This window comes from Gossypium hirsutum, chromosome A08, assembly GCF_007990345.1.
Source record: "Gossypium hirsutum isolate 1008001.06 chromosome A08, Gossypium_hirsutum_v2.1, whole genome shotgun sequence".
NCBI classification, from domain to species: domain Eukaryota; kingdom Viridiplantae; phylum Streptophyta; class Magnoliopsida; order Malvales; family Malvaceae; genus Gossypium; species Gossypium hirsutum.
The window spans coordinates 28,862,160-28,873,175 of NC_053431.1; the positions used below are offsets into that span (position 1 = coordinate 28,862,160).

General features: G+C 32.8%; 1 protein-coding gene across 8 annotated transcripts; it reads right to left on the reverse strand.

Moving 5' to 3' along the window:
- Positions 1-1,158: 1,158 nt before the first annotated feature.
- On the reverse strand, positions 1,159-7,637 carry LOC107912354 (afadin- and alpha-actinin-binding protein). 8 transcript variants are annotated; one of them, XM_041076061.1, is made up of 16 exons: positions 7,341-7,637; positions 7,215-7,240; positions 7,011-7,122; positions 6,824-6,921; positions 6,029-6,125; positions 5,770-5,859; positions 5,619-5,681; positions 5,458-5,532; positions 5,309-5,374; positions 5,163-5,240; positions 4,047-4,157; positions 3,885-3,962; positions 3,652-3,771; positions 2,820-2,863; positions 2,712-2,739; positions 1,159-1,449 (listed from the first exon to the last, which is right to left on the reverse strand). In XM_041076061.1, exons 1-16 carry the CDS (start codon positions 7,371-7,373, stop codon positions 1,441-1,443), a joined length of 1,128 nt encoding a protein of 375 aa, XP_040931995.1. In that variant the 5' UTR covers positions 7,374-7,637; the 3' UTR covers positions 1,159-1,440. The 8 variants fall into 8 exon arrangements, with proteins under 8 accessions (XP_040931995.1, XP_040931994.1, XP_040931993.1 ...); XM_041076060.1 differs by having other exon boundaries at positions 1,159-1,989; XM_041076059.1 differs by having other exon boundaries at positions 3,619-3,771.
- Positions 7,638-11,016: the final 3,379 nt, after the last annotated feature.

Sequence of the window (11,016 nt, forward strand, 5' to 3'; positions counted from 1 at the left end):
AGTGGTCAGGTATCTATAAAGTATATTAGAACAACTTCATGATTGCGTATCCACTTACTAAGAGACTCCCACCCAAGGTTTTTATGAGCACACTACTCATATGGATATAATGTCATTGCAAGATATTTGGTTTTAGTGGAAGTTTGTAAGTTTAAATGTTTTTTCTGTTATATACACATTTTTTGTTATTTCAATTTATGGATAATTTAGGGTTATTTTCTATAGAAATAAAGTGTACGTGGTTTATCCACACTTTAATTTTGGTAAAGTTTGATCTCATTAAGACTAAGGAAGACCAATTGAAAATAGACATGTTTAAATCACATTGCATATAATTTTCATGCTACACATGTATACTTGATCTATGACATCTGATTGTATTAATATACATGATCAAGGATGGATTAGTTACTATATATATAACGAAAGTCGTCTTGATTCTATGTTGACATAATCAATAGACGAGATTGTTTGAAATACCTTTCTAATATAATAGTAAAGTTTTGAACTTATAAAATTATATAATATGTAATTATAGAGTGATTAGTATATATATATGTATATATCTATATACATATATGTGTGTTTGTGTAAGGGATCCAAGTGGGAGATTGTTGAAAAATATGAACATCACATATATAATAAAAATAACTACATATTATTTACTATCATAAAATGTTAATCCAAATTAAAAATGGTCTAATTTGATTAAGATTTTTTGAGCTTTACTTGTTAAATAAAGTATGACCAAATATGTATAAATACTCTAATAATTAATTCTAATTGATGATGAACTGATAAAAAACGAAAATTAATATGCAAAAATTATATATTAATGTATGATCCTCAAATTGCATACGTAACTTTCCTATCTGCACAAAAAAAAAATCCTACTCTAATAATTAAATGTTAATTTGAAAGACCAAAACCAAAAAATTTCAAAATCTCATAATATCAATAAATTCAAATAGACTTCTGCATCTAGTTTTCTTCTTAATTTATTCTTAATAATTTGACATGATAAATCTTATTTTATGGCTTTAAATCTTTACGGTTTCTAACATAGACAAATGCATACCTGTTGACATCAAGGCTAAAACTCTAAAAACTCACTTTGAAAGACCTAATTATGGCAAGCAAAGTGCATCAAACTACCAATACACAAGAGGCGTGTTCTTTTACTTAAAACAAGAATGGGATACAAATGGATAAAGAAATCTCAGTGGGCATATAATTTACAAATACAACCGAAGATTCCTAAAAACTAATTACTTTTACACTACAGCTTCAGAATAGATCCTTAATTTAGTTACTACAATCTGAATACCATATTGGACTCCACAATTTACTAGCTAGCTTACTGCTGCACACCTTTTCACAATAACCAACTTCAGTTGATCTTAATCCGAAATTGCAGACATGGACCTTAGGCTTCTTATGTTATACCCCCTGAAAATTAAGACAATCAGAATGACAAAAACTACAAATAGCATGAAACCTAACAATTAAAAACTTACAATCAAATTGAGTAGTTATTCCTATATTTAATTTAATAGTTTATACCCTATCTCCTTCGTTAAGAATCTGACACTTTTCAAGGTAAAACCTTTTACAAAGAGGAATTCGTGTTAAATAAAAGCAATCAATTGGTCTCAATCTGGAATAGCTAGAGAGGATACGGATTATAGAATAACCGGTCAAGGTGGAACAAAGATACAGCGAATACATCATAAGCCTAGCAATTTTAAACCCCATCAACATCTCTCATGTAATTCCAGATCACCAATCCTAAAGAGGTAGAAATCAGGCACCTTCGGCATAACCTCATGCATCCTCAGTATCTATACAGCAGAAATCTTACTTCGTGTTATTACTATGTATCAATTCCCCAAAAATAAACTCTTCTTTATGACAGAAGGGATGTAATGGGAAGCACCATCCGGGCACAGGAAGCTTTAATGTGGGGGTTGTCTCGTATCAAGATGCCAGCTGAAAAGGATGCTCACAATTTAATTGGAAGCACATGATGTCTGTACTAGTGTGTACACGTAGAAGTCAAGTTTGCCAGTGATGTTTTATCTTATGTAAGGGTAGACAGGATTGGCATGTATTAAATAACCCTTTAGGAGAAGAGAATAAAGTTGGTACAACAAACCCCTAGACAGAAGGCCTAACAGACAGAGATATATATATGCACTTGTAGGACTAGAACCCTACATCTGTAAAATACAGATGCTCAAATACATGTGTTCTTTTTGTTGCAAGTTTAAGTTTTTACTTCATGTTTTCTGGAATTTTGGTGACTTTTTTTTTTTTTTTTGCTACAAGATTAACTTTTTATTTCATCTTTTCTAAAAAATTATCACTGATTATTGACCTCAAAATTTTTTTCTTGATTTAAGGTTCCTACTCTTCAAAGCTTTAGTCTTAAAAGAAGAAGGATGTGCCAGAAGGGGAAGAGTTTCTATTATAGTTTTTTATCTGAATGAAATTTCATTCCCAGTTTGACTTTCAAAACAAGTATGAAATTTCTAACAAGCCCTCATGCTTTTTAGCAATGCATAAAAATAACCTGATTAAACTAAAGCCAATTAGAAGTTACTTGTAAACAAAGTGCCTCAGTAATTCAAGTGTCAATCTAGCAGTTTGATGGGGAAAAAGTTTTAAAAAATCACATCAGTCATTCTCAAGGAAAAAGTTCAATGTTATACCTCAGCTGGCGATGGAATAATAGATTCCCTGTTCAAATTTAAATGGAGACTCTTAGTTCCTTCCATCATTACACAAACAATTAAAAACATATACAAGAGGATGACTACCTTGGTCTGTCTGCCGTGGCAAGATGTTTGGACATGATGGATGCCTGCAATAAGACCACATGTCATATTTATATATATATCTAACAATTATAACAAGGAATAAAAAGTGAATAATAATGTATACATGTTATAAAGAACATTGATACTTAATAGAAAGAAAATTTATACTTCAATGAATTAGGGCTCTATGGTAGAGAATGGAAAAGAGTGGGGACAGAAAATTTCTCGATCTAATCATTAAGCTACAAAATAAGAAGCAGTTATGAATCTTAACCATTTGATTAACAAATTTTCCATCCTCTCTCTTTTCCACTCTCCATACCAAGAAAAGCTTAAGAGTGAATTATAATGTATACATGTTAAATAAAACGTTAACAAAAAGAAATTTTATACTTCAGTGACTTAAGAGTAACTACGGTTAGCTAAGTTTTATAAGCTCTATTAACATTAAAGGGTAAGGATGGCAGACAAAGTATTGGTACACCATATAATCAGAATACTTATCTGTTAAATTCATATCCTTGTTTAGTCATAAACCATTAGAACCAAAATGTGGAACTAAATAATTGCCATGCACAATTGTAACACCAAGGGGATGTCAATTATGTTGGCATACATCAAAAATTGAAACACCTAGCTCTATTGCATGTAAGGGCCAAAATGCTGAACTGAGATCCTTGCAAATTTTATCACAAGTTTACTTAAATATGGAGGACTAGAAATGCAGAATGCTGAACGTTCATCTAGGAAAATACAATCACATTATGTATCTAATATGCAAATAAACTCATTAACACACCGAATGTGTTTTCTGATTGGCAAACTTGGCTACCTGCTCCTGGATTATGCTCCTTGCTTCAACAAGTTGAGCTTCAAGCTCAAGCTCCCTCTCTGTTGCTTCAGAAGTGACTTCAGCACCTTTTTGCGCATCCTGTAATTGAACCATCCGCTCCTAGAAACCAAAAGAAAATTAAAAAAAAAAAATTATAATAATTGTCAACGCATCTATCTTATCATACAAGTTAATGTTAAAAACCATGTAACTCAATTTAACAGAGAGAATACTTTTACAGAAGCCATCTTAGTGCGAAGACTTTCTTCTATTTGATCCCTAGCCATGTGAAAAGGAAGATCAAAGACATCCTGTAAACAACAAACTAAAACAGGTTAGAAGCAGTACTTGACTCACTGGAAATCAGCAACTTTGCATCATTTAGTAATTCATACCGTCCTCCCACCAAATGGCGATTGTGATGGATCATTTTCATGTCTTTCGCTAACAGGCAAAGATTGCTTTGGCAACCCATTAGGAGCATTAAAGAAATCACGCATATCTACCTGTAACCAAAGCTGCTTTCAGAATTCATTGGGGGGAAATTAAATGAGGGCTGACTACCAGGAGCCCAGAAACAAGAAACAATACTTAAGGATTAGATTAATTCAAACAACATACAAAAGATGAAACAATATTTGAGAAAGGATATCTATAATAGTTCCTCTCGGAGTACAATCCCCTTGTGAAATTGTTATGCTCCCTACAAGAATAATGATGTACCAGGGAACTGATAAGTGAGACAGATGCAGTAACATGAGTAACACTACAGAAGTGATTCTAGACCAAGACTTGCCAATAATATAGTATCATGATAATCTGGGCATAGCATTGTATCACCAGTATAGAATATCACCACAGCCACTATATTCTAAAGGGTAGTACTAATCATTAAAATCATTGACCAGCCAAGGGACAATCTCACATTTCTTCATTCTTTCATGTTACTTATGCTACATACTTCATAATCATCCAATTCCCTTTTAGATGCATCACTCTTGCCTTCCTGAGTATAATCTTATTTCAAAAATTAATCCTACATGCAAAGAGCCTTGCAAAAAGGCAAACTTGGACAGTGCTTTCACTGAAAACAGGAAAAAAGAGTAAGAAATTCCACCAGTGGGCTGACAGCAGCACCAAACTACTAAGATAATAAAACACGTATTTGCATAATTGCTTTGCTACTCTTAAACAGATGTTAGCAGCTGTATAGGGAAAATATGTTACAGCTAGATGTCAAATGATTTTGCATCATTTGCAGTCAGTGAAAAAAAAAAAACAATTGGATCCAATTCGTATTTCTAAGCTACAATGCAAACCTTCAACAAACTTAATCTTTCCATGCTAAAAAAGGAAAAAAAAGAGGTTATATTAGCGTATCTAGGTGAAATAAAATGGTACTTTCCTGTATAATCGCACTTAGCTCTGCAGCAAAATCTGATTAGCTAAAAGCAATAAGGGATAAAATAGAGCAACCATGACAATAGAGGATTAAATGTAAAAGCATATACCTGCATTGAGCGCAGTAATGCTCTTAAATCAGCATTTTCTGCTTTCAGTTCTTGATTTTTTGCCTCATAAGCATCCACCTGAAAGATGACATTGTTAAACATAATTCAATGGAACAGAGTCGTAATAAAACAATAACTCTACATACAATCTTTTTATAGAAATCATTGTCTGCTTTCTTCCCATTCCAGGTCCCACGTTGCCGCCCTTCTTTCTGTTTGCAAATATCGTGAAATTCATTAAAGCATTAAATTTAGATTCAATTAGTAATAAAATTAGCATCAGCGCAATTAACACCTGAAGCAAATTCATTATTTCCATTCCTGATCTTGATTCCTTCTTCTTTTCCATTAAGACTTGGTTCAGCCTCTCCTGCAACAGAAAAGATAAGTATATTTCCTACTTATGTTTACTATTTTCTCCTCAAATGATCAATAAATAACTAAATAAGATCCTACCTGCAACTTTATGTACTCCTTTTCCTTCTTTTTCATTTCATGTATCTGTTGAGTTCTCACTTGCTTTTGTAGTATCAAGTAAAAATAAAAACAGTCAATCATATATTGTAATAAAAAACAGAAAGCTTCAATCAAGTGGAATATGCCTAACCTGATTACCAATCACCATCCTCTGAAATTCATCTCGTTCTTGCTGTAGCTTCTCAATCTGTGCCTTAAAAGCTGCAGTATTTTTGGCTTCCTAATCATAGAGCATTACCATAAATTCTTTAATTTAAATAGGAATTAAACTAAGTCAATTTGGCTTCCTAAAACATAATGCACTGCTGCAAATTCCTTAATTTAAATGGGAACTAAAAACTAACTCAAAACCAACATAAAAAAAAAGATGTAAATGAAAAGTTGCAAACCGTTCTAGTAATTGTTGCTATCTCTCTATCTTTAGCTTGCAACTGTGCATCAAGCCTCTCAACTTTTGCCTCTAATCTTGAGATATCTGATAATAATCTAAATGAAAGGAAAAAGGGAAAACAATGAATAAATAATCTAATGCTATGTTTGGCAACATGAGCTTGAAAATTCAGAATTGGATTTCATTTAGTATTTAAATTGTGAAAATGAAATGCATGCATTACTACATTACATATCAATATGACTATATATTTGAAATGTATAAAAAAACATTAACTTTTAAGTTGACATATATATCTAGGTAATTCAAATTCAACAAGATTAAGCATCTAATAAATCCAAAAATTTAGAAAAAATAAATAATCATAAATGTTGGGTTTACATGTATTTTATTGCATAACTTATACTACTTTGAAACTGAAATCTATCTTTTGAAATCCATTTTCCAAAGGCAACCTAAAAGATAAAATCGAATTCTGCAGACTTACACGAAACCAGAACATAATATAATCTAGCCAATGTCACCACGGTAGAAAATTAATTTATATAAAAAAGAAGTAAATGAAGATTATAGAAGCAGATTTGGATAAAAAAATAAACCAGGATCAAGGAAAAAAATTTGCACCAACCTAAATCTCAATGTTAGTAAATAAGGACATACCAAAATTAATAAGATTTCAGTTCATAAAAGGAACTGAATTATCATAAATAAAAGGCAAGCAACCCCGAGGCGGAAAAGAAATTGCCAAATTCAAAAAATTGAAACATCAATTGAAATTAAATAAATAAATTACCGTTGTCTTTGCTCATTAGCAGACTCTCTAAATTCAATGTCGCGCTGCCGCTGCTGCAGCAATGAATATATGCAATTGCAGGTCCTCGCGACCGAAACCTGTCAATCACATAAAAATAAAACAAAATCATTAACTCTAGATTATTAAAAAACATAAAATATATATTAAAAGAAAAAGAGGAATATACCGGATCATTGGCAAAGAGATCGAGAGAAGCAGGAAAGCCAAAGGTAACGAGCGTCTGGTTCAAGTACTTTGTACAGTGGTCCAAGTTCCCAGCATCCGCAAATGTATACTCTCTGTAAGACAACAGCACACAAAGAAATATATATTATTTATAAATGAAAAAAAATGTACAAGGAGAGATGTTTCGATAGAAATATGAACTGACCCGATAGAGAAGGCGGACTGAGAAGGCTGCTGTTAAAAAAAGGAAATAAAAAAAAAGTTACAAATAAAGAAAATGGAAGAGAACAAAATGAAGAGTGGATTTTGGGTTTGAGAAAAAATTCCTTACAGGGAGATCCAATTCTGCATCAGTTGCCGGCATTGCGAGAGAGGTTGAGAGAAACTGGTTGTATTTTGTCTGAGAAGAGAGCGAGGAAGGAGATAAACAGATAGATCTAATCTTTATAATCTAAAAACTAGAATAAGTCTTTAAAAGTAAAGCGGTGGACAAATTTGAAAATTGAAAATACTTGGAACCGGAGTGGGTACTTCAACTTTTTCGGGTTTCGAGTTTGGATTTCAAAATTAATATTGTAAGAACTAAATTGATCATTGAATTGATTAGACAATCCAAGTTGGTTTCTTTCGTTTAGAATTGAATAGTTGGTTTAATGGTTAAAAAAACGAAGTAAAACATTTCCATATTAAAATTAATTAATTATAAATAATGTGAGTAATATGTAGGATACTGAAATAAAAATTAGAATATATTATGAATAAAATTAAATTTAAATATATAAATACATCAAATTAACAATATTAAATGTACTACAATTGATGTTGTTATTAATTCTAAATTTGTGACACCATCTCACTTAACAATTACTACTAAAAATTTTATCATACGTATGTGTCACAGGCCGCAAATTAAAGGCTATGACAATTGCGCAAAGAGTGTCCTAAAAAGGTCAATTGATGAAATAAAGCTTATTTAACCCGATTGAACTGGCCCGACTTGTGGAACCCATGGAGAAGCCCATCTACTTGAAGCCTTGGTGGTCCAATGAAATACTCCAATAAAACTAGAATTACAAAGGTAAATAGTGTAAATCCTAAAGAGATAAGATTGTATAGAGTTTAAATTCCTTAAGGCTCTCAATTGTAGATAGGCTATAATCGTATTGTCTATGTAACTCAATTTGTACCGTAGGTTTTGGGGAGCTCAACTATAAATAGAGGCGTTCCCCCTCATTTGTGATCATTTCATTCATAGTTGTGAATATATTTAAGAGCATTTACTCAAGCACTTGGTGTCCGCTATTTTCCTTTGGTTTTTCTATTATTCATTACTCTTTCGTTTCGAGTTTGCTTCCGCTATATTTTGGTGCCTTAGAGAATTTCTGCAAGAATTTTCACTTTTACGAGAATTAGGATGACTTAGGAAGATTCGGAGCAAAGAAAAGGTCGCCTTGTTTGTGAGACTAAAGGTCTAGCCCCATGACAGTTGGTATCAAAGCTAAGGTTCAAAGGCGCCATTGGGATGTCGGAAGGAGTAGATGATCAGAATGTCCCAATGAAAACCCATGTTTGGAGGGGCAAGAAACATAGCAGGTCAAGGGATATGTTGTCGACTTTGGAAAATCGTGTAGTCCATCTCGAGAAATCCATGGGTAAAGTGAAGAAAGCACTCGAGGTAATAGAGACACGTACTGATGAGTTAGACCTAAGCAGAAAGTAGTTCAAAGAATATGTGACGAAGACCCTTAGTTCCAGTATGGAAACATTGCAAGGGCTCCTTAATACTACTGCGGATAAGTTGGCAGAAAAGAATGATGTTCTTGAAGTTGGGATGATAGCTATGAAGGAAGAAAATGAAGCCATGCTGATGACTTTGAAGGAGGAAATTGAGGCCAGGAAAGCAGATTTAAGAACAAAAATTGAGGAGCTCGAGGGAGAGCTTGATGCGTGTCGAATTATTGTAGGTAAAGGGGTGTTGAGTGCAACATTAAGTTGAGAGATTGATGCCCCCAGACCAAATAATTTTAAAGGGGCAAGGTCCGCAAGGGAAGTGGACTTTTTGTTAGAGATGGAGCAATACTTCTATGCCGTGGGCATCAAGGATGACGAAGCTAAGGTAAATATGTTGCTTAATATTTTATTGATTTTTCTCTTCTCTGGTGGAGGCATAGATTCACAGATGAAAAGCGTGGTCAAGCTGCGATTGGGACTTGGAAAGAGTTTTAGAATGAGTTTAAGGAGTAGTTTTACACCCAATATGCTGAGAAGGAGGCTTGGGCTAAGTTGCATCAGTTTTCACAACAAGGCACAATCCAATGTGTAACAACTCAGTTTTGACCCTAGTCGAAATAGTGGTTTCGGGACCACAAATCCGAGTTAGAAAAATATTTTAATATTAATTTTCGTGTATTTGGTAAGTGAATTGACATGTGTGGAAGTCTCGTGTGAAAATTTAACTGTTTGTGTGCTTAATTTGTAAAAAGGACCTAATCGTATAAAATATAAAAGCTATGTGCTAGATGTTTAAGTGCTTATTTGAGTTGGCTTTCTAGAGTAAAGGTCCTTATGTGGTTATTTGACCATTGGAAGTTTGAATGGACTTATAAGGGCATGTGTTAGGTGAATTTATAATTGTTTATAAAAGGGCAAAATGGGATAATGTTTATTAAAGTAATTTATATGAAAACAAATTAGAAAATCATGTCATATATGTGTTCATCCACCAAAATTGAATAACAAAAAGAAAGAATAAAGGCTTTTAGGTTTCGGCACATTGGAAGCTTAATTTGGGTATGTTTTTACTTTGGTTTTTGATAATTTTTACGTTTTTGAGATCGTTGCTAAGTGTACTATAAAGCCCATGCCTCAATTTCTGATTTTGTTGATGATTTGAAAATGTGTCATGGATGAATTCATGAGTTTTGTGTTGTTAAATGGTGAAATATGAAAGCTTGATGTTGAGTTTACATGTTTTGTCTTTGGATTTTAGTTGGATTTGAGTAAATTGGGCTAATTTATGAAAATGTTATTTTGAGGGACTAAAATGTGAAATAAATGAAATGTGTGGACTAGTATGATTACTAGAAGAATTCGTCCAAGCAAAAGTATATGCAAATTATGTGTATTTTGTGATTTTGTGAATTAGGGACTAAAGTGTCAAAATGTAAAAATATGAGGGCTAAATTCTAAAATGCCCCAAATATGTGTTTATAGATGGAATTGTATTAATTGGTGAATAAAAGGGTTAATTTTGAAAACCTATAGATCAAAAAAGGAGGAAGTCGGACTTAGATCAAGGAAAGTCGAAGGTTATCGAGTAGATAGTCCGAGTCGACAAATTCTGAGTACAAGGTAAGTTCGTACTTAAAATATGATGTTAAGTATGTTTTGATGTCTTTATTATACATAGGTTGTATATAATTGAATTGGATAATATGGTGATGAAACGGAAGTTGTGGCACTAAGTGTGCGGTTTAAACTAGCTTGGACACTAAGTGTGCGATTTAACTAGCTTCGGCTAATTGAGGCACTAAGTGTGCGATACCGACTTAGTCTCGGTTATTTGAGATGGCACTAAGTGTGCGGAAATATTTAGTTTTGGCTAACCATATAACACTAAGTGTGCGGATGTCTAAAATACGAATAAGTTATGGAAAGTCTTATAACATTCAACAAAAAGGTGAGTACAAAAGTGAATAAGTGCGGGAAGATTCAGGTATGTATAATACCTAAGTGGTAGATGATGTTATGTATATGAATTTCATTGAGTTGATATAGTTTTATGGATTGAAATTGTGAAAATACTCATATATATTGTCATTTTATGTTTCACTTATTATGAATGTTTTTAGTACGAGCTTACTAAGCTTTTGAAAGCTTACTCTGTGTGATTACTGTCTGTTTTACAGTTATCGTAGCTACTGAAGGCTCAGGGATAGTCAAAGATTGTCGCCACACTATCGAATCTCATTTTGGTACTTTAGAAATGTACATATATATTTGAAGTA

Coding starts and splice junctions, on each gene's coding strand:
- LOC107912354 (XM_016840524.2), bottom strand. CDS start 7,373: ATGCCGGCAACTGATGCAGAATTGGATCTCCCT. Junction 5,682..5,769: donor GGATGGTGATTGGTAATCAG/GTTAGGCATATT, acceptor ATACTACAAAAG/CAAGTGAGAACTCAACAGAT. Junction 3,963..4,046: donor CGCCATTTGGTGGGAGGACG/GTATGAATTACT, acceptor TGTTGTTTACAG/GATGTCTTTGATCTTCCTTT.